The sequence below is a fragment of the Puntigrus tetrazona genome, unplaced genomic scaffold (genome assembly GCF_018831695.1).
Source record: "Puntigrus tetrazona isolate hp1 unplaced genomic scaffold, ASM1883169v1 S000000002, whole genome shotgun sequence".
NCBI lineage: Eukaryota > Metazoa > Chordata > Actinopteri > Cypriniformes > Cyprinidae > Puntigrus > Puntigrus tetrazona.
In genome coordinates, this window is record NW_025047682.1 from 1390525 (window position 1) to 1414896 (window position 24372).

The following is a 24372-nucleotide window of genomic DNA, read 5'->3' on the forward strand; positions in this document are numbered from 1 at the left end:
AAATGCTAATGTAGTCATTTAAAATTCCTGTTTTTTCTGAATGCTTTTACTTTTACATTACTTTGTTTAAAAAAAAAAACATGTTGTGGGCACTGGCTCTTTTCTGGTTGTAGCAGTAGAATGTGGTGAAAGCTTAGCTTATGAAAAATAATAAGTAGGCTAAATTGTGATCCAGTATTTTTATTTTGCTATTTTACCTGTTTCGATACATATTCACACAGAAATTAGATATATTTAATAATCAGTATATTAGAATGATTTCTAAAGAATCATGTGACACTGAACACTGTAGGAATAAATATGTTAGAAAATATATTAAAATAAAAAACAGTAGTTTTAAAATATTACCATTTTTCTTGACAGTCTTCTTCTATAACTACATAATAAACTATCTTATAACAATGTAATATTTATATAATTCTTTTAAATCATTTCATTTAATTTTAATATATTATAAGTAATTATATATATATATATATATATATATATATATATATATATATATATATATATATATATATATATATATATATATATAATATCACGTTCAAGTTGTTTTTGATCATTTCATCCTGTGAACTGTTTCAGACATAACCTGTTGTTCAGGAACCTGTTTGTTTACATTTTTTTTTTTTTTTGATTTCACGAAAAAGTCATCAACATATAGATAGAGGCTGTCACACATACTGTAACATCTTTTTAATCAGCGTACAGCGAGAGGTGATCTTACCTGCCGCCCCATCAGAGTTTCATACATTATTCATGCCAGAGAGGTCTAAAGAAGCACACACCAGACTCTTGTGCCTGTGCCCTCAGCCAGCTGGACAAGAATCTCCAAAGCTCAGAGGACACTGTGTGTCTCCTGTCCCTTGACCCACTGTAGCAGCCTTCAAATGCACGCTGTGCCACAGACTGAACCCTCGGCCAAATGTAATGTCATGAAATCATCAATCAAGCTTCTTGGAGAAACACAGCATTTGAATTCACACTGCAGGAACACAGAAGCCCAACTAATTACGAAGAAAGTCATTACTGATTGCAGGAGATTTCCTGTGGGCATTACACCGTTCCTCTGAGAGGATTAGAGCTGCCTCACTAGAAAGAGGAAGGATTATTTTCACTAGCCAATATTTTATTCATGTTCATTTTGTTTACATAAATATGGAAATTAATTTAACTTTGTTTTGTTTTGTTGTTTTTTTTGTAATACAAAATGTAACGTTTCCTATTGGAGGCGTCCGGTCCAGCCGCTCACAGAAATAAAACCCATCACTGTCCTCCTGTGGCATTTGAAATGAGATTAGTGAAGCTGTAAATTAATTAGCAGAAATAAAGCCTTTATGTTCAGCGGTCATGATGGCTGTTTAAGACCCTGAGTATTTTTCATTCATAGCTTTTCATAGTTTCGTAGAGCAGTTTTTATGTCTAATGGAATCTGGCGTGATGTGATCTCATAGCTTCACTAGTGATCGACTCAGGGATTTTCCAGTGGCTGATGGCTATATAGTGGGTGCAAAAGTAGCGTTTTGCTCATGTTTTCATTCCAAATTGTATTATAAGCTTCATTTAAGTGAATAGAATGAGCTATTTGAATGACTTAAACCTTCAAACTTTAGATAGAACCCGATGATTTCAGAACATCTTGTTTTTTAGTGAAAAACTAACCATTTGTAAATCAATGTCATATATTTTCTGATTTGTTTGGTGACCTCCGTATAGTGCAGAATATTGTTTAAAACATGCAAGTCTCTACATTTCCCACATTTAAATTCAATGTTTTTTTATCCTTTTATCAGAGTAGATGCAAACTTTTGAACCCTACTTTAAACAAAAATACAACACAGATATACTCATATCACGACAAATGATTTGGATGTAAATATCCTGATATTAAATAGATGTAGTATTTACTATTTAGATATTTTTGAATATTTATAGAGATGCTACTCATTAGAAAATTTCTGTTAAAATGTGCACTGCTTTAAATGAAATCGACCAGTACTCGGAGGGGTTCGGAAAAATGAGTTGTTGAATGAATCATTTGGAAGTTGTTGAACAAATAAGGTAAAATAAATATATATTATAAGAAAATAAAAGTGATTTTTGACCTTGCAGGCATGTCAACCTGTTGTGTTGTACTTCCAGAAGCAAAATATAAACCTTTCATGACTCGTAATTTTTATTTACTGAGTGGTTGAATTATTTACTTAAACGATTCAAAAAAACACAATGAAACAAGTGAACGAGTCATTGAATTATTCACTTGCATGTTCAAAACAGTGTTATGATCATCGGGTCAGTTCTGTTGCGGCTTTGATTGGAACTAGTTTTATTTGTGCAAAAAAAAAAAAAAAAATTTAAATAATGTAAATTTGATTTACTTTTTATTTATTGAACTGTTGTAATAAATCGTAATTTTGTCTTGCTCATATGATATAAGCATCACTTCATATATAAAGTTGCTGAGAGTACTGTTACTGCTATTTGGGATGCCAGTGAGCAGAGAGATAGCGCGCGTTGTCGCAGTGATTTAGTGTATAGGTATATGATGTAGTGTATGTGAAATCCACAGTGACAGTGAAATCGCATAAAGACTTTCGCTCTTTTTTTTTTTTAAAGGATGTGGCCTTTCGTTTATCCTAAACCCAGACTTCTCTCCACCAAATAACACCTTGAAATGTGAAGCCGTCATGTAGCCACAACCTTGCTTTAGAAAAGAGCAAAATAGAATGCGTCTTTTATTCCTTTCTGGCCGCGATTGTTTGTTTTCTTCTTGAACTCTCTGAGCGAAAAAGTGGGGCATGAATGGATGGAGTCAGACACGTCACTTTTCTGCCTGTGACTAAAGAATGTGCTTCTTGTCCCTCCAGGGGCTTTCTGTCAGCGCTGGTGTTGGCGGCTTTGTTCGGCGTAGGTGATTTGTCTTGTCTTATTCTCATTTGTCACCTCTGAAGTGTCTAATGGAAGACGCTCTGTTGGGCGTGTCGAGCGTTTGATGTGAACATGTGGCTTTGCAGCTTAGCATCGGTGGGCATCAGCGTCCACGTGGCTGATTGCTTGTTTTGGCGGAGACGGTTCGTACCACCCAGTGTTTTAATTCAAAATGCGGCCGATCACAGACAGCCCTCCCGCGGCATCTTAAAAAACAAACAATTTATTTTCCTCAGGTGCTGTGTCGGCTTACACCTTCAGAGGATTTTTTTTTTTTTATTCTAGGATTTGTACATATACTATTGCTGTTGAATTATGTAAAGAAAGCAGTAAACACATGGATTGATCTGTGCATAGTGAAGGCTTGAGAGCCCGGTTTCTTCCTGGCTGAAACTTGGACATCTTTTTCTAATGTTTTATTTGTGGTTACTTTACTGTTTTATTCTCATGTCCTCTTCCGAGATAAAGTTGTCACAGCTCTGCGTAGAACACAATGTTTTTATCTTTGAATATGTCAAGATACAGCCCTCGTCTTAGCCAAAGAAAGTGTCTCCCTGGCAAGAGGGTGTTGTAATTTCTCAAACTGCTCTGGGTCTTGATTAAATTAAACTAAGACAGTTAATCACTTAAATGTCAAAGATCCATGGAAATTGTTCACAGTACTTTCCTATTTTAGCACCAAATACAGGATTAAAATAATTTCATAAACAGCTTACGCTGACTATTGGCACTATTGGAATTGATGAAATTGAATTTTCCTAACAAGATGTAATAAGCCTTTTCCGGTGTTCGTTTGAATCCGTGATGAGACCTGCTGTGATCCGGAGTAATCTCTTCATGTTAGATGCTTTTGATGGTTAATCAATTGCCACTGGATTAGCTACACATGTACATTCCCATACATTTAAATGAAAAGGATATCTGTCCATCTCTGCGGATAGAACATTGCCATATTTTCAGTTGGTCAGACTGTTTTATCCTGAGACTGACAGGTCAAGCCATCAGCCCTGTCATGAGTGTGGATCTCTCTCATGTGTTTGAGTTCACATGGAGCCTGCTGTCCACAAAGGAACCCAGAGGAAAGTCGAAAAAAAAAAGTTTGCAGCTTGGCACAGAAACACGTTGAGGCTGGGTGTGCATGTAGGCAGTGTGAGTTTAAGTCTTGGTTCAATTGAAGTGTATATGTAAAGTTGCTGGCGAGAGCAGATGTGTGAATGAGTGATGCAGCATTCACAGAGAACTTGTTCTTCCGTTCCAAAGCAACTAGGTGAAGCGCAGCGAAGTGGAATAGAATGCGCCTTGAGATGCATTTTTAAAACTAGTTTTAATTTGACGAGTCATTTTAAAATTGAATTGGTGATTTCATGAGACTCAAACAACAGCTGGACCTGCATGCAAGGTCAAAAAGCATTGCATTTTCTTATAATATGCATTTATTTTTAACAAGGTTTGGATAACCGTACAGTTCAGATAAATGCTGTTTTAGTGAGACAAGTACATATCACTGCAGTTTACAGTGAAATGAATACTACAGGCAGTAAAACTCCGACACCTTTTATTCTTTTTCACACAAATTTACAAAGCTTCTATTAATAAAGAGTAATTTTCGCACAGTCACTTGAAGAATTTCATGTTATTAACAATATTAATAAGCTGGGATATTTGAAAACTGATGCCTTTGAATGTTAGCATCACACATATCCAGCTTCATATCTATGGGTTTTCATAGACGGTAGATTTGTTCAGTAGCTCACCGAGTATGGAGACATACTTGAGAGGCAAAGAGCTCCTTTTCAAAGTTAAATCTGTATAAAAAAAGTTGACTCTGGACATTTCTCTTTGACACTGCAGTAAAATGTGCAGTAAGACATGTAAAAATACTGTTGCACATAAAGTGCACTTATTAGGTAAGATATTCTAATGATAATGAAAATATACTTTGCTTTTGTCACCTCATTTATTAAAAAGCATATGAATTCCAGCATATGAAAAGAAGCTTTTTATCAACTGCCAATAGAAGTGGTAAGACAAAAAAATTCATAAATAAAAAATACAGTTGTTTCGAGTATGTTCATTATGCCAAATTTTTTTATTTCTGTAACACTGTCCACTTTAACTTCACAGATGCAAACAAAAGTCCATCTGCTCAGTGCTTGATCTCCTTGTTCGGAATCTGGAGCAGCAGCGTTCTCCTGTGTTGTCAATGCATTCTCACTTTCCTTTTCACATTTCACTATAATGACCACAACATCAAAGGGTGCCAATGATAGAGGCAGCATCTAAAAACCTCTTAATGTGCTCCTGTTATTCTTTCACCAAAGAAAGCACGGCCTGCCGACAGCACGAAAATGAAAAGACCTGAAAAAAAAGCAAAAAAAAAATACATGTGGTGTCCTGAAAATTACGTTAGACACTCTGAACGATGCTTTTGTTGTTTCAGTACACCATGCAAATAAGACATGATCCCAGTCATTTGCCTGTGAAAAAATACTTTTCTTGTCGCCTTTGATCTTTAGATGAAATCTGAGAAAAAAAGCCTTGGCAGTGTCCATCAGGGTTGTTCATTTTCTTGCTGCTTGTTTTTGTCTCTGATGGATAATTAGATGGGCGAAGGGAGGAAGCATGATAACAGACGCAACGGGAGACACTTATGAGGTGCTGGTTGATCATTCCTTCTTCACCGAGCCAGTATCCTGTGAGGTCACCAATGCCCTGGGCAGCACAAACATCAGCCGTAACGTGGATGTTTACTGTGAGTCTAATTGCTGCATATAAATACAGCTTTCGTTTTTTCTTTTGATATCTTAAAGGAATAGTTGAATAAAAACGATTCATTTAAGAACGTTTTGTCATTTAAAACTGACGTGACTTTCTACATTCTGCTTTTGCATATACCAAATGTGAATGAATTTGTGTTTGTATATTTGTTGTAGTTGGGCCACGTCTGGCTGCTGAACCCCAGAGCCTTCAGGTGGATCGGGGATCTGATGCTGTGTTCAGTTGCGCTTGGATTGGAAACCCTTCGCTCACCATTGTCTGGATGAAAAGAGGCCATGGAGTCGTATGTACTTTGCTTTGCTTCAAACTTTCAATAGAAATGTGCAACAATTGGCTCACTTTCACTGGCTCAATCTCATTTATTTAAAACGCAGCAAAACACGGGCTGCTTCATGCCATCTCAAACTATTACAGGGGCAACATTTCTGTAATATAAATTCATTTTTAGCCTAAAAAGCTGAAAGTTTGTAACTTTTTTTCTAAATTTCCAAACCTTTTGGCCCAATTTTTTTTTTAAATAAATATTAAGCTATTCTATTTCACATTGTAGTTTTGAATTTAAATTGATACAGTCTTTATATTAATATTTCTCGCTTCCCTTTATAATTTGGATTTAAATTCTGCATACAGGAATTTAACTGGAATTTAAATGCACCCACAAATTCTACATGCTACACATTCTTGACTTCTAGAATTTTATTCAGTTCTCCATCTGGGCGTGATAAATGTATCAGACACACACTTGACTGATCTGTTTGCTATGATGATAACAGCTGTGACAGTTGAGTTTCAAGGACTAATGGACCCTCAGTAGAGCACAATGTGTTCGTTTGGGTCGTCATCTGTTAGGATCGTGCAACTGATGTCGAGATGAATTCAATACTCAAGAAAGAAGTATTTGTGTCTACAGTGATAGTTAATTATAGATGCAGTTCTGCTTGATGTATTTGCTTCAAAAAAAAAAATGTGCAAGAGGAAACTTTTTAATGATGTCTACAAAGTTTAAACTGTGGCGTTGTGTGTGTGTGTGTGTGTTTTCTCAAATATCTGATACCTTGCAGGTGCTTAGCAATGAGAACACCTTGACACTGAAGGCAGTGAGACAGGAGGATGCTGGGAAATATGTATGTCGAGCCGTGGTGCCGCGAGTGGGAGTGGGAGAGAAGGAGGTCACACTTACTGTCAATGGTAAATATTTGTAATGTTTTGTTTATATTCAGACTGTTGGTCTGATCAAGACCCTTCAGCGAATTCTCATTTGCTCCAGCTTTTGATTGCTTTGACTCACAAGAGCTGAAAGAGGCTCTCAAAAGCAGGATCAGACCACATTTCACTCAGGCTAAAGGGGATGTTTTCTACACTGTTTAGCTTTGCAATAACTGAGACATGCTCTATGACCCTCAGAGATATGGGCCCCGTAATCAGGAGAGATGATCTTGAATCGCTCTCATCATTTCTTCTCACTCGTCAATAGATGACAGACTCGGGGCACATGAGGCCGCGTGATTTGCTTTAAGGACTCTACCAGGTTTCTGAATCAATACGGGCATATTGATTAACCCCACACTTCAAGAAGTGTCTTTCCCTAAAATGTAATCAAAAAAAATATCACAGGCCGTTCTGGGCAGCTCGAATACTATACTAGCAAAGGCCATATACATATGTGCTTTGGTTGTTTTGCTTTGTCTTGCTGTAGGCGTCATTTTATTGGTTATTCTCTCTCCAGAGGAGCTCATGAAAAAGTGTTATGGAGCTTTGTATGTTTTATCCATTTGTTTTGATGGAAACTTTTAAGTCCTAAGGGCTTTGCAATAACACCGGCCTGCTCCTGTGAGGCAATAAGCCTGTTCAACGCTCTATGAATTCTTAATCTTTGCTGTTTTTCCTCTTGTGATGTTACAAGGTTGAGATCTGGGTCGGCATGTGTGACTGTGGGCCTCCTTGGGTCCTAGTGTCTAATCCAGTCTTAAAGGAACAGTTCAGCCAAAAAGAAAATTCTGTCATCAATTACTCACTCTAATGCAGTTTCAGGCCTGCATTTATTTGTGTCTTTTATTAAAACACAAAGAGATGTCTGAAAGAAGTTAAGCTCTGAAAATGTCATAAACAAGTCACTGAAATTAGTCTTTGTGGCGGTATTTCTAATGGTAATACAAGCCTTCTTTACCTTACAAGCTGATGTCTAAAGCAAAATTGCTATGAAGTGCATATTATTTTTTTGTAAGAGTGCATGACATGCTTGAGCAAAACAGACACTATTTTTGGAATCAGCACCCTGTAATTAGTAAGAAACAAGTCTTGAATATTATTTTGCAAACGAGATTCAGGGCAGTGTACTAATGGCCTTTTTTGAAACTTGAAAAGCAGTCTATACTTTTTAAAATGTACTGGAAAAACAAGCAAAGTAATTCAGGTTTGGAATGACATAAGGGTGTAAGGTCGCTCTTGAGGTCTTTATCAAAACCTAGCACTGACAGTCGGACTGAACATTTAAAACCCAAATGTTTAAGCACTCTGTAAAACCGCCCACAATGTAAATGAAGTTCTGTTTCTGATGCAAATCAAGAATCCTAAAAGTTAAGATCTATATGGTAATGGAGCTCAGTCACCTCATTGTCAGAGATAGTTCTTCATGACCTTTTGTTTATTATGTGAATATGCTAATAATGCAGCAACGCCAAGTTTTGGACATCAGTTTATCTGTGATGAGCGTTGTGCTTGCTTTAGTTTACTCGGGTTACAAGGGAAGTAAATGACACAATTTTACTTGCCATTATTTTATTAAAATTCACCTCAACATAAATATTCTGTCATTCTTTACGCCAAAATAAAAAGGCAGATTAAATTGCACATTCTACAGATAAAGCAAAATCATACAGCTTTCAAATTACACGTGAGTGAGTAAATAAGAGCGCTTTGGTTTTTTGGGTGAACTGTCTCTTTAAGAAATGTGCAGCCATATGCTAATAAACAGGAGACACATTAGTGCTTAAATACCAGAAATTAGATGGATTAGGCAGATGATAAACTGGAAATATGATTACTGATATTATAATAGATCATTAATGAATAACCGCATTAGTGTCCATTAGGCTGCGAGAGCTTCTCTTTGACAAACACAGATGATTTTGTATCTTAGATAACCAGAGCCCTTAAAGATGTTCATGAATGAGACGTCTTATGGAAACAGATCGATATCACTGCAATCACTATTCTGACCCTTATCTGAGTAAAAAGGTGCTTTTAAACTAGTTAAAAATATACTACTATTCTGCACTCTAATGTCCAGAAACCCATAGAAACAAAATAACCTCTACTCTAATGCTTCACAGCTTCTTTTTCTTCGGGGGTTGGCTTTCATACTGAAGTTAAAAACTAAAAGATCAGACTGCTGTGTGCTAGAGGATGAATTTAACAATGATTTTTAACCTCAGTTTGGTCTCTTTAAAATCAAGAGTTAAATAAACACTCATTAACAACTCAGATTGCAATTTCATAAGCTTGTTATTGAAGTGTTACTGAATGCAATCCCAGCTACAGCTTTTATTGCAGTTTTCTCATTTTAATTATTAATGTTAGTTTTATTGTTTTATTGCTTGTATGTTGAATTATCGCGATTACTAAATTTAATATATTAAATGCATTTACCTCTTGAAAGTTTGAGCTCCATAAAAAAAAGTAAAACAATGACTGTGCAACTATATACGGTGTAAAACTGTTTTGGGCATTACATGTAATTTTACAGTAGTGTATGGTTTTTGGAAGTGGATAAAGAATGTATAAATTACAGCAAATTACATTAGTTACATTACTTTTTTGTTGTTGTTGCTAAAATAGCTGTTTCTTTTCAGCTTTTTTCTAAAAAAATATATATGTTACATCTAATGTTGTTAAATTAATGTTTAATGCATTATTTAAGGTTTGTGTGTGTTACCATGATCTTGTTTAGTGCTTGTGCGAATGACACTGTGCACCTTTCATATATTAAATATTATCACTGACTTTCTTATCGCCACCTGCTTTTATCAGTGTATTACAAAGATACAAAACAGTATATTAACATTATATTAGTTTATGAAATACTGGTATTTAAATGTAACTACAAGATAAAGTAGACAAGAAGACCATATTTTTTTTATGGTAAAAACCACCGCCTAAAATGTAGTCTCAGCCTCAGCACACAAGAGGGGAAACACTTCAGGAGTTTCAAAGCCGTCATCAGATTGGTTGACTTATACAGCATTTCACGATCAGGCCTTCCTTTCCCCCACCGTACAAGCAGAGCATTGCCAGGCACTGCTCCTTCCTCGTGCGGTTTGGTCTCACATCCCGCTCTCTCCTTTCTCCGCTCGTTTCCCGTCTGAGCCTGAGAGATAAAGCTGTTTAATTACAGCCCTCATTTATGGCCATGATCCCCTGTCAGATTTGTTTGGCTCCCCCAGAGGACACGATCTGAACAGACTGCCGCTGGAAGAGCACGGAAAAGGCGTCCCACCCCTCTGCCCGACTGCAGCCTTTGAGCGTGCGTGTGATTAAGAGGGTGCCGGGGAAAGCGAGAGCATTGTCTCGCTCTCTCTAGAGAGACGGAGCTTCGGTGTGTACAGAAGACTCCTGCACACTGCTGGGATCCGTAATTGATGGGATAGCACTCGCTCACTGAGACACCCGAATTCCAATTAAAATGAAAATCTGTTTTCGTATAGAGACACATAATGAACCTCAATCTGCTGCGGAAGGAGAAATGGAAAAGTTATGATTGTATTTATTATGATTTTATTTCCCCCCTTTCTCTTTTGCTTTTAATTATTTCTGAAATTACGAAGTTTACTCTAAGCATTATTTGTCGGATAAAATGCAGTGGGAAGAGTTAAATGACTAGCTCATTCAAAAACGAGAATTCAGTCATTATTTACTCACCCTCATGTCATTCCAACCTCGCATGCCTTTCTTCAGTGGAGCACAAAATGTAAATTTTTGGAGAATATCTTGCCACTTTTCAATATAATGAGCACTGGAACTGTCAAGCTCCAAAATGGCAAAAAAAAGCACCTTAAAAGTGGTCCGTACAATCCGTGTTCGAGTTTTCAGAAGTCATATGATAGCTTTGAGTGAGGAACAGAATGAAGTTGAATAACAAATCTTAACACCCTCCTCAGCTCTCTTTTGTGCATTTGTAAAAAATGTAGCTATGACGAACAAAAGTTAAAGTCAGCATGAATTTGAATGAAAATCTTTATTTAATAAATCTTTACAAAACAAACCCTATTCATCATATTGTGAATGAGTCATCCATGCGTATCTTTTATTTTTAAGATGTTTTTTTTTTACTTATATTTTTTATAAGTATGGTTTGATGAAAATTTAACTCAACCGTAGACCATCCAGTATGCATTTGAGTTTGTTTTATTTCATCACAACATTTTTTTTTTCAATTTAGCATTACATGGCTTGCTGTCTAATAGATCAGAATCCAAACAGCTGATAAAAAAAATCACAATAATCCACAAGTGAACTCCAGTCCATCAATTAACTTCCTTTTGATGTAGAAAATAATAGTTTAATAATAATAAATTAATCGTGATCTATCTGTGAAACATCAAACTTCTCCAATCATTTAGCTCACTTTATACATTGGGTTCGACTTTTTTTTTCTTCTGATTGTCCGTTTAACTCAAAGCTCAGTACAAAACAGAAAAGTGTCAAGTGTTTGACGATTAATTTCACAAAGAATGAATTTGGGGCTGCTATATTTGTGCATTAATTTGAATATACTGTCTGAATGTTTAAGTGCCTGATTCATTGAATGAAATATGCAAATCAGCTTGTGAATGCGGCGACAAAATCTCACAATCGAATCTGAATCTGCTTTTTCTTGGACGTGTGCCTGGTCATAACAACCTTTTCAATCATTTGTTGAATCACGGCATCACTGATCAATGCAAAGTGGCAAAATGTACACGAACATCTCTTTTAAAGGAAATTGCATTTAACGTAATAATGAAAATTGTGCCAGTTTTTGAATAAGCCACAATATATGACGAGCCTATTTTACACAGAATGGAAGCATGTTTGTGCGGCAAATAATGTCGATGAACTTGATCGCGAGCGATCAGTGAGTAAGTAGCAGTTAAATACAGCGTGCAAAAGTTTGTCCCTGATTCTTTACTCTTCCACCGCATCTTAAGATAGAAGATCATCAAAACTAGATTGGAGATCATGAAGCGTATGTCTTGTCATCTCTGCTCTCAGGAAGGATGTGTGCTGATGTGGTGTGCAGGCGGTTCAGCTGTCAGACAGGAAGCTTGACAGTCTGTTGTTTGTTTCAGGGCCTCCCACCATCTCCAGCACACAGACGCAGCAGGCTCTGTACGGGGAGAAGGGCCAGATCAAGTGTTTCATCCGCAGCACCCCTCCTCCAGACCGCATTGTGAGTTCTGTCTATCCATCCAACTACCTGTATTCGGTGATCATTTATTTCTGAATCATGTCAGTGATATTCACGTCAATAATTCATTTACATATAGTTAGTATTAATTAATTAATTGATTATTTGTATTAATTAAAAATATTTTGAAATATATTTTGAAATATTATATAATATGTATATTATTTATCTAGTATTTGATATTTATTTAAATAATATTATTAAAATATTACATGTATGTAATAATGATTATTATTAGTAGTATTTATTTTGTTATAGACTCTACCATAAAGGTGTGAATAAAATCGACAGTAAAGATATTACTATTCTTTAAAAAAAGAGATTTATATTTATGTTTCATTTATATTTATATACATAATAATAAGCAAAATTTCTTGAGTAGCAAATCAGCATAAAAGCATTATTTCTAAAGAATGATGTGACTATCTGTCTATTAAGGTGATGAACAACTAAGAGGTGAAAAATATGGCTCCATGAATCAGGTTTAATGCTTTTAGACATCAATACATTGCACAGACCTTTTAAAGCATTTAAAGATCTTTTAAAAAGGATTTATCGTGTGAGTATTTGGGTTTATTTCAATGAATTCCCATTGGTTCACACACTGAATGTGTGGGTGTATGTGTAATTTCTAGACGCATGGATTATAAAAACAAATTCAATAAAGATACGTTTTGGTTTTTTTTTTCATTTTCATTTTAAATTAAATGTCTTGATTGAACTTAGAATGTCAAACTGCCTTCTGCTGTAATTTTTACCGCACATTATTACAGCAATCAGTTCAAAGACAATTTCAGTGGAAATAGCTTCCTGTATTTACATGTTTCCAAATTGTTAACTTAACTCTATGTCCAATCTTGTGTGTTCTAAGGGAAATCCACACTATGAAGACTAAAGTGCTCATTATCCTAAACCATTGACAACAGCACATGATCAGTCACAAGGCAAAAATTTTGACTCTTGCGAAATACCACCACACACAGACCTTCAACACTTGGTATATAAAACAATCAATCACTTTAAATAGAGGAACAAACTCCTCCTGACATCACAGGACAAAGAGTGTAAATCAAATTGGCAAACCGTCAGACAGTGCAACCGTATTAATTATTCATGTCTCAAAGCATGCTGGGAAGAGGCTGAATGGACTGAACCGCAAAAGCATTTCTTCAGCTTAGGCCTGTTTGAACTAAAATGTGCGTTAATCCATATGACCTGCTGTGCTTGTGGGCTCGATTAAAAAAAAAAAAAAAAAAAACTTTTGCTTTACTTGTGTGCCTATACTTGGCAAAAGTAAGCAATGCTCGGTTATTATTTACTTATTTATGCTTCTATTTTATGCAGGCATGGTCATGGAAAGAAACAGTGCTAGAATCAGGAACATCGGGCCGTTATACCGTGGAGACCGTGAGCACAGAGGATGGCGTCATCTCCACCCTCACCATGAGCAACATCGTTCCTGCTGACTTCCAAACCATCTACAACTGCACTGCATGGAACAGTTTCGGTTCTGACACGGAGATCATTCGCCTCAAAGAGCAAGGTAACAATCAAGTTACACTGCTTTAGTCAAACAGCTTTATTGGTAGAGCAACCTTATAATTTGAAATGATTCGTTTCAGTCTTATTATCTGTCAGAATGATGGAAATCACTTTGAAATAGTGTCACGCAATAAGGAAGTTAATGAACGTTTGTGATTAAGGCAATGTAGGTTACATAATACAAATATATTACTACAGTGATATATCACCTGTCTGTGGAAATAATTGCGCTTTTGGGGTTATTCATGGCTGTTGAAAGCACCTTGTTTATGTTTTTACACTTTTAAAGAAGGTGAATGGTTGAAGAGTGATTGGAATAATGTCACGATTACTTCATTTCTTTAGTGAACACTTCACTAATTATTTACAACTTAAAGGGTTACTCATTAATCACTTATATCCGTGTCGTTCCAAACACTTAAAAGCTTTGTTCATCCTAGGAACACAATTTAAGATATTTTGGATGAAAATCAGGGAGGCTGTCAGGTGACTGTCCTGTTAACTGATAAATAAATTACACTGTCAGGGTCCAGAAAAGTATGAAGCGACTAGAATATTTTTTGCATGGAAATAAAACAAAGACTTTATTCAGAAATTCGCCACCGTAACGTCAATGTAGCACCATTTTGGAGAGCATCCGCTGTGTCAGTCGTGTCAGCTATTTGCGTCTATTTGCTTCATTTGATTTGAGCGCATAAGTGTGTCACGACTTTTATCTTAAATTGTGCTCCGAGGATGAACAAAGCTTTTACAGGTTTGGGTTACACCCATAATTTGCACAAAGCATCGTGGGGCGTAGGAATAAGGTGGGTAGGTTACACAAAATGGCATTTAAACTCACATTAGACACATTTAACATTAAATAAAGCACGTGATCAAGTACCTTCGATTATTATTTCCATAGTTTTGATGCTGTTGTTCTGGTGTTTAGGATTAAAATTCTGATTAACTTGCAAAAGATAGCTTTTATTGCGTGTCGCATTGGCTCTGATTAGGACGTGGTTTTCAGTGCCTCGAGTGTGTGTGAGTGTGTTTTACTCACGTCTCTCTGTGATTAAGTGTCTCGCCCCGATTTTTCCGAGCATTAGGGCAAAGACTGGATCATAGTCTGTTTATTCAGGTAAATGTCACCTACTTAAATCTGTGGATTTCCTTAATGGAATTCCGACATATTCAGAACTTCCATTTGTAATCTAATTTAAACAGCCCTTAATCCTTTTTACTCGCCTTTATGATTTCTTTGAAATATTTAAATGAAATTAGATGGTATTTTTTATTCAAATACTGGCCCATTTTCCTCTAGTAAAGCTGACTCCCAAGGTGCAGAGCTGAGTTATTCAAAGAGGTCAGCTCAATCCCATAGGATTTAATGGTAGACTGTTGGAACACGACTTCATTATGTCTCCTCAAGTGACAAACAGGCTCCTGATCGGGACTGTGCACGTTGCTTCGCTTCTACGTTCTGTCACCGGTTGTCTGATGATCCCAGCGGTTCTGTGTTCTCCTCAGGGTCTTTGCGCTTGGCCGTCATCATCGGGGTTGCAGTGGGAGCTTTCCTGGCTCTCATCGTCCTCATTGGGACCCTGGGGGCTTTCTGCTGCGCTCGACTGCAGAGGAGTAAGTGAGCTCGTTGTTTCTACAGAGACAGAAACACAGAGGCGACTCGCACCGCACGTCCACTGAGACACCCACCGTTTTTAGACTCAACTTGTGATGCTGTGTTGCACCATGTAGCACGACTTTATCCACACATGCACAAAAGTGTTGGAGTATAGCTAATTAAAAGGAGCACCGCTTAACCATTTTTATTCTGTAGCATGACGGCAACTCCGATGTTGTCAAATTGGTGTTGTTTTCCAATAATAAGATGTTTTTTCAACAATTAGCAGTGTAGCGTGACAAAACACTACATAACATTTTTGTAATATATTGTACAAAGCCTTATGGGAAAGTCTGAAATAAATATAATTAAATATTAAATAAATAATAACGAAAAGATTTAGCCATTTGTCACTGTGTTTTTCATTTATTAAGACTACATAATGTAGTCTTTTTTATTAGTTGTTTAATAGTTAGTCATTTTACTGAGATCCTCATTCTAATTTTGATATATAACTATAACTAATACTGTGAAATATCATTACATATTTAAATAACTGTTTTCCACTGAATTTCATCATCATTACTTTAGTCTTCAGTGTCACATGATCTTTTAAAAATCATTCTTATATGCTGATTATTATAAATATTGAAAACATTTGTGCAAAAAATATCAAGCAGCACAACAGTTTCAAACACTAATAATAATACATTATATTAAAATGATTTCTGAAGAATCATGTGACACTGCAGACTTGAGTAATGGCTGATGAAAATTCAACACTGCATCACAGAAATAAATTATATTTTAAAGTATATTAAAATATTAGAAATTGCAATAATAATTCACAATATTACTGTTTTATACCTGTGTTTTTGGTCAAATCAAGAAAACCTTGATAAGAGCATAAGAGACTCCATAAAAAAATCCCAAACTTATGAACTGCAGTGTACATGTTTTCAAAAGGGAGACTTGACAGTAGCAGTGTAGCTTGTAGCTCGGTACGCCACATTTTCCAAGTAGCTTCTCCAACACTATACAACAGTGATAAGAGCGCACCTCACTCACGTCTTAGCCTATCTGAGGTCTTTATTGTCTTATCTTGCCTTTCGCAAATTGCCTCCATTAGAGGTGAGCTCCTGCTCCTTACCAGCAGCGGACTGACTTTATCTGGCCAGGACTGTAAAGACCTCATTTTTTAACAAGTGATGTTTCTTTCTTCGCATGTTGTGACCGTGCACCACAGAGGACATGCACCTGGTGATGTCATCACTCCCAGTGTCCCTCTCCTCTCGGCAGCGAGAGCTCTCCGGCACGTTAAAAAGCGAAAGTAAGCCCTTCTATCACCTCTTAGCGGCCAGCTTCTGGGAGAATATAGACATGCATGTTGTTGAGGAGCGATAGCTGCATGTTCCCGAGTGTGTGAGGGGATATTCAGAATCATGTCAAAGCTCAGCGGAAGCTGTAGGATGTAGTGTGGTTCGCATCACCGTGGCTAATCAGAACGATTTCCGCCAGATCTCAAAGGGGTTGTATCTGCTAAAAACGACATCCGAGTGGAGATTGTCCATAAGGACCATAATGCAGCCAGAGAACCGGAAGACCACGGCAACATGAAGCAAATGATGGTGAGTTGGCACTCCGAACCCCCCCTCTTCACTTTTCTCTCTGACTTCCTTTACATCTGGTTTAAGCATCCGTCTCGAAAAATCTGATGCTAACAGCTCTGACTGCAAGTGTAAATTGGCTCCTATAGAGTAGTACATTCAAACTTTTCATCTTGAAGATACAAGATGAAAGTGCATCTTGCTGTCATTTTCCTTATTATTTATTGCTGTAATGCTGGTTGCTAGTAGATGTTCCCCAGATGCCCTCACATTATTGGTAGGTTATGCAACTGCTCACAAATAAGATGCATTGGCAATGAAAATAAGATTTAATTCTGTTTTGGAAAGTAAAGTTTTCCTACTAGGTGAATGGAGTGTTTGCATATAAATGATAGCAGTGCATAATACACCGAATCACAAACAAGATGAACGATTATCAGTGCATGAATTAAAGCTAGAATTAAGTACATTTCGACACCGTGTTCCCACACATCATATTTTATCTTGTGTCTGCTTATTGGCTATGTCTTAAAGAAGAACAATGATGTCTTCACTACTATTGGTCGTCGATTTGAATGAAAAACCACAACTCATTTGCATAGAGCTACACTTTTCTCAACTTGTAGTGTTATTATTGTTGCTGTAAAGATACAGTCACATTAATCGTAGCTTGGTGAAATTTTGTAGACGAAATGCAGTCAATCCAGTAGTAATTTGTGACTTTCGTGTTGCAAATTCTGCTCATTTTCAAGTTAGTCATTTAAACTACGAGCGTAGAGTGAGCTGTTATACATTAGACCGCTTTTTGCCCAAAATTTGGCTAATGTGACACCGCAAGTGTGAACAAGAACAGTCTTCCTTCGCCTCTTCCCCTGCAGCACTCAAATCACAGTGCAGCTCTGCAGCATCCTTGAACTTTGACCGGGTTCAGATCAGACCTGAGCTTTGAGGGAATTTCTGTTCTTGCTGGATGCTGAAATACTCGTGTACATGCTTACGGGCTGAAATCAATACCAGTCACTGGTGCTTCAGCACACGTCTACTGCATCATCTCACTTTCTCTCTTTCTGCTTTTAGATGGAGCGATCGGAGTTTCAGCAAGAGTCGGTGTTGAAACAGTTGGAGGTCCTGCAGGAGGAGGAGAGGGAGCTACAGCACATTAAGGTGATGAACAGGGGGATGGAGAGAAGGGGGGGAGAACTCTGCAGGACTCGCATCTGTCACCATTAAAGAACCCCAGAGAGTCATTTCTCCATCATACTCATAAAAAACAGATTTAATAGAACAGCCGCGTAATCTCACGAAATCTAATAAGGCAGAGTTGTGGGAACTCTCACTCTCTGACTTTTTCAGAATTCTTTGCCATGTTCTTTTTCTTTACAGAGGCCATTATAGAAATGTTCACAAATGGACGTGTTGTCATATTGACTGAATGCATGTCAGATCTTCAGAGCCCAAGTTTTCATTATATCCTCTGGTAATTGAGAAGTACTGAGGCATTTGGTAGAATGTGCATGCTAATTCGTTTAATAAATGCTGTTTGGCTAGACTTCAGTCTGGAACTTTTGTCTGGAACTTTTCAGCCTTTCAGGCCATTTCAAAAGCTCACTATTTCAAGGACTTTTTAGGATCCTTGCAAATTGGCATTTAAGACAAAGCATCCATCATTAGTCATACTTGCAATGACAAGAGTAACTAACCAGAAATAAAAACTTTTGCTTTGCGACTGCATTTACAGAGAGAAACAAATTTATGTTTTATAAGATAAAACAACTCTCTTTTCTTTTAGATACGTATGACTTACAGTTAAAAAAATATCTTGAGAATACTGTATTTTAAATGGATTGTCTTGCACCAGGGTTCGTAAAACTAACCTACATCATTAAATTTTTTAAAGATTTACGAACATGTCTATTCTTTACCATCAATATTAAACAATAAAGAACTTTTCAAAAGAAAATGCAGAGTTTCTCAGGGGAACGTAAAACTTTTGCAAAAGTAATGCAAAGTTATTTAAGGGAATGCTAAACTTTTGTGAAAGTGATGCAATATTTCCCAGCAAAATATCTGCAATGTGAACATAAATTTTAGAGGGAATACAAAACTTTTGCAAAGAGAACAAAGTTTCATAGGTAAGTACAAAAAATTGTGCGAGAGAACTAAATACAAGCTAGAATATGACAGAGACTTGAAAACAGGCTTAGTCCGGTTGCTTTGAGTTTTGCTCTGACACCAGTCAGATTGTCTTCTGAAAAAATCGAGTTGGTCATCTTGTTTTCTCCCAACAACCACACCTGCCTTAACAATCTCTCCATGGCAAAACCATCATCATCATCTCTCAGTCTTCAAATATTCCATTCCACCCAATAGGATTAAGCCATTGGCCCTGTTTCGAGATTCAGAGATGTTCGGCCTTGACTCTGACAGCAGTGAAAGTGCACACCATACTATATTTTTTTTTTTTTTTTCCAGGAATCCCTGAGTTATTTCACCTCAGCGTTCCCACAAGACCGCTAGGATTAAAAAGAGAGAGCGAGAGATATATGTTATCTATATAGAAACTGGCCAAAAATAAAATGTGAGTGAATTTTATGGAGATTATTTCGCATATTTAATGCCGACATGAATCGTCAAGGCCCATTTAATTAGCTGATAACAGGATTTGACTGTTTATGCTGGAGATGACTGTTTCACACCACTAAACCATGTAATCTTCTTAGCGTGGGACAGTTATCAGTCTGTTCCCTAATTTCCATGTCACGCTGCCTATAATTAGTGTGAGCTGAACTTGACCTTGGCTTTTTACAGCTTACAAATACATGAGAGGAAAATTACAGTTCCTTTTACTCTTTCCCTCATTTTGCATTTAATTCATGCCGTAAGTATATACTGTAAAAGTCCTGTATATGTAAATAATTGTTCAAATGAATAATTGTGCTAACCGACTTTGGATAAATAGATTAATTTGATGACAAGCTTCGTGGAAACATCCAGCAAACAATGAGAAAAACAAAAAGAGAAAGAGATGCATTTGATGTGTTAATGATTCATTGACTACTCAGAGGCGAGAATTCATTAAATGGTTTATTTAGCATGGCATTTGAGCTCAAAGCTTTCCCTCGCAGAATAAAAAAGCTATTGTGAATTCTTATCTCACAGTTAAAATAAAAGAAAAAGAAAAACTCTGAACTGTGAGATAGAAAGTCACAAATAACTTTTAATATTTTGAATTCCCTTGCAGAAAAAAAAATCAGTCTATATCTCACAATTCTGACTTCTTTCTTGCGGTTCCGAGAAAATTGTGAGTTATAAACAGATTTCTAAAAGACACAATTTTTGTGGATAAAAAACAAGCTTTTTTGCTAAATTGCAAATGTTTATCTCACATTTCGGATTTTTTTCTTTCAGAATTGTTGCAATTACCCGGTTGAAATAAACTTCCATTATACTGTATGTTCTGGCAAAATATTGTGTCATTGCTATTTTTTCCTTGCAAACAATTCAATTGTTTTTTTTTAGGATCCAACCAACGGATACTACAGCGTGAACACCTTCAAAGAACAGCCGACCCCGACCATATCCCTAACAGCCAACCAAAACACAGAGGTCCGAAATCCCGCCACAGCCACCCTCGGAAAACACCGCGTCCCCACCGGCATGTCTTACACCAACATTTACAACACACTGGGTGCCGGTCCCAACCGCCTATATGACTACAGCCAGCGTTTCGTTCTGGGAATGGGCAGCAGCTCCATCGAGTTGTGCGAACGCGAGTTTCAGAGGGGATCGCTCAGCGATTCCAGCTCGTTCCAGGACACGCAGTGCGACAGCAGCGTCAGCAGCTACAGCAAGCAGGACGGATACGTGCAGTTCGACAAAGCTAGCAAAGCCTCAGTGTCGTCTTCGTCCCACTACTCACAGTCGTCATCCCAGAACTCGGACCTGACTCGACCGCTACAGAAACGAATGCAAACGCACGTTTAACTAAAGCATCGTACGTGCTTTTGAACGACACTAAAGCTGAGCCACCCGTGCTTCATGCATCATTCGTGAACAAATCCAAAACGTCGGAAAAGCTCGGAAAGACGATACGGACATCTCATTTTGCTGTATATTTTGAAAAGTAACGTGTTTTTTAGACCTCATGTTTTTTGTGGAAGACTTGTGAGTTTGAAAATTGAAAACAGGGGAAACCAGACCTTGGACGTCGTTTCATAACATGACAATCAGGAGTCCATCCACGCAGCCGCCGTTGACTATCACGGTGAGCCGATCTAATCTGTTCCGTGCAGGAACTGTGAGAGAACCTCGAGGATTGTGGATCGTGATTTTTTCTTTTTAACGAGGAGCCAAACTTGGGCCGTTTAGCAGTTCTTCTGCTGTGGCCCAAAGCACAAGGGTGTCTGTTTAACGCCAACCGCAGTGTTTCTCTGCTGATAAAGAGATATAAACGAGGATGAATTATCCTCCGGAGGTCGTCGCTCAAAATTATCATTCTGTGCTTTTCTAAGGACTCTGTAAGATAGATTTCACTCGTGTGCACTAAACTGTTTTTTAATTACATCTCTCTTCTCCTCATGTGGTCTCTCGTCTTTACGATTTCATGCTTTGTGTTTTTTTTCCAAATGTGATTTCGAATGTGTAAAAACACACGGTCAAACTGCATGTGTGGCGAGTTCTTCAGGAGACAGCATAGAGTTTACATGCCGGAGACCAGAATGTAAATCCCGATACTTTTATTTTCTCAGCGCATATTAAATGTGAGACGATCGTTTCCACACTTCATGGATAATAAATGCGTTTACGTATGTACACGTCCTGTGAATTCAGACGCTCTGTCGTTCGAAGCTTCTTTTATACCTCTAACAATGTGTTGTTGTTGTTGTTGTATACATCGTGGCGCATAAACCGGTGAGAGTACGATTGAATTCTTTTTTTGTTCTGATGTTCTGGTGTTTTAAGGCTGCCGTATGTCTAAGCTCACTGTTTTAAGTAAGCTTCTCTTTCCCGCAGCCCGCCCTGAATGTCTGGCGTAAACGTTTACATCGCTTAATTGGTTCAGGAAGTGCCTCCCTTCGACGGATGAGCCCGCAGAACGTTCTGAGTGAAACTTTAACTCGAGCTGTGCATCAGAGCAATTACACTGATCAAATAATCATGATTACAAAATAAGTGTTGAATAAAACAGTGTGTGGGAAAGCCGTGTGGTCATTAAAGCTTTTTTTGTCTTGGTTCCTCTAACCTTTTTTGTGAAGAGATGGACTTCCTGTCAAGTTGGATTACGTCAAAGGTAGGTCACCTTAAATGTGCCGACTCAAATATGCATGTTATAAAATGAAAGGTTTATGAAAGTTTTAACTAATGCTTTTTGCAATTACATATCTAACTTAACTAAAGTTGAGTAAACTTCGACGGGAGTCAAGCGTATTTTAAGTTTATACAATGCGTTGTTTTTTATTTCAATCTGTAATAATTAATGAGTGGGTGGACATATCAGATTTACATTGTTCTTTTAAAACAGCAAGTACTTATAGCAAAAACACAGCAAGATATTATCAGAATATATAGTTACGTGCAGCTTGATTTAGCTTTCTCAGCGCAATGACAAAAAAATAATAATAATAATAATATATTTTCACACTATGCATCTGGTTAAAACAATGTCAGATTTGAACAGATAGATTTTAAGCGCCTCGTTGCATTTAATACGTAAAGAAAGAACAAAAGCAAAAACAGCCTTTATTCTGAGCATGAGTGATAGGATGGACAATAATAATATAAATTATGATTTGTTCAAAAAATATACCATAGCCATTTATAATGTTCGTTTTGTTAATATTGTGTGTGTTGTATCAATGATGAATAACAATTTTAAAGCTATCATTAATCTTGGTTAAAGTTCCTTTCTAAATACATTTTTTATGTATTATGCATGAACATGAATTACTGATGAACAATATGTTTCTAGCTACCTCTCCAGGAGCTGTGCTCACTGTTGAATCTTCAGGGTCACGACTAAAGAAATTCAATAAAACTCAATAAAAATACTGTGCAATGAGGAATAATATACAAAGTAGCTAGCTACAATCCTTTAAAAGTTATCCACGGTAGCTATACGCTTAAAATAAACTTGAAGCACAGCCTTTGACATCGATAGCGTAGTACAAATCATGAGTAAATGACACACGTTTGTTTTTTTTTGTAGTGAATCCAAATCTGGCAGTGCAGCCATAGTCAGATTCCCAAACGATAAGCTTTCGTGAGTCTTGTTTTTAGCGAATCAACAACATAAAAGGCGGCCAAATGACCCTCGTGGTCCTTTCTGGGGAGTCAAAAACACGCTGTTTCACAAATAAATGGCTCTCGAGAGTTTTTTTTTAGTGAATCGACAACATAAAGCACAGGAAAGTCTCGTCCCAAAGCAAAGCCTCAGTTCTTTTAAATGAATCTGATTCCCAAGCGATTGACTCTCATGAGCCGATTCATTCATAAACAGGTCTACACAATACAGTTCTTGGAGGGCCAGGACTAGCAGATTTTATAACCTCAACCATAAACCCTACTTATAATTATTGTTATCCTGAAGACTTTCTGGGTTGTAACTGAATCCACGAATGGAACTGAAAAACCTTGAGTTAAGGAATAGAAAGCAGCCTGTATTTAGAATTCAGTTAAAAAAAAATACAGCGCTCTATACAGTACTCTATACAGTGTTGTTCATTGTTAGTTCATGATACAGCTTATGCATGCAGCTGAAGTGTAAAAAATGCCCTTTGAATACCACACGTAAAATCAAGGACTGTCGAGATCGTCCTATTTAAATCTGCTCTGAATGAAGCCCTCCTTGAATAAAGCAGCAGTCAGATACAGGGTCGAGGAAATGCAAACCTGATATAATCTCTCCGCGATAGCTTTAGCGATATTTCATAAACCCTCCAAACATCTTTATACAAATGAGTTCTGCTGTGGCTTTAATCCATCATCTTGGCTTTTAAAGGTTGGCCCGACCACGACGGATCCATCTTGAAACTAAATGGACTTCAAAGGATGATCTTACTTGAGGTACAGAGCCTCGTGTTTGCACTGGATTAAATTACAGTCCTTGTTGCTTCCGGCTTTGTCATCTTAATCGAAAGTCTAGTCACACACTTGGTAAGTGCAGCTATTTGGAAAAGCCTTCATCAGCACATTCTTCGGCGGGCCGCGCTCCTCGCTGTGTGTGTGGGAGCCCTGAGTGCTGGAGCTGAATTTGCCTATCTGTTGTGACCAGCGCTGAGTAAATTACTTCTGCAGCCACTTTCAGGATGCATCTATTGATTCTGCAGGGGGCCAGAAGTGATGGCAGCTTAATGCTTCAATTTACCCCAATCCACACACTTCTCAGCTCGCGCCTTGAACTTTATCGCCGCCGCCCACGTGAGGTCGCGCGCGTGAGAGAGAGAGAGGCGCGGCCGCGGCCTGCGCGCGCG

General features: G+C 37.4%; 1 protein-coding gene across 1 annotated transcript in view; it reads left to right on the forward strand.

The window, feature by feature from the left end:
- The window catches only part of kirrel3a (kirre like nephrin family adhesion molecule 3a), a 111874-nt gene extending 89772 nt beyond the window's left edge, over positions 1 to 22102 (forward strand). The window contains exons 7-16 of the mRNA XM_043229260.1: positions 5535 to 5683; positions 5865 to 5992; positions 6771 to 6897; positions 12036 to 12136; positions 13499 to 13697; positions 15206 to 15313; positions 16543 to 16626; positions 16815 to 16924; positions 17981 to 18067; positions 20423 to 22102. Of these exons, the coding sequence (XP_043085195.1) occupies positions 5535 to 5683; positions 5865 to 5992; positions 6771 to 6897; positions 12036 to 12136; positions 13499 to 13697; positions 15206 to 15313; positions 16543 to 16626; positions 16815 to 16924; positions 17981 to 18067; positions 20423 to 20887 (1558 nt within the window). The 3' untranslated portion in view covers positions 20888 to 22102. The remainder of the gene's footprint in view (positions 1 to 5534; positions 5684 to 5864; positions 5993 to 6770; positions 6898 to 12035; positions 12137 to 13498; positions 13698 to 15205; positions 15314 to 16542; positions 16627 to 16814; positions 16925 to 17980; positions 18068 to 20422) is intronic.
- Positions 22103 to 24372: the final 2270 nt, after the last annotated feature.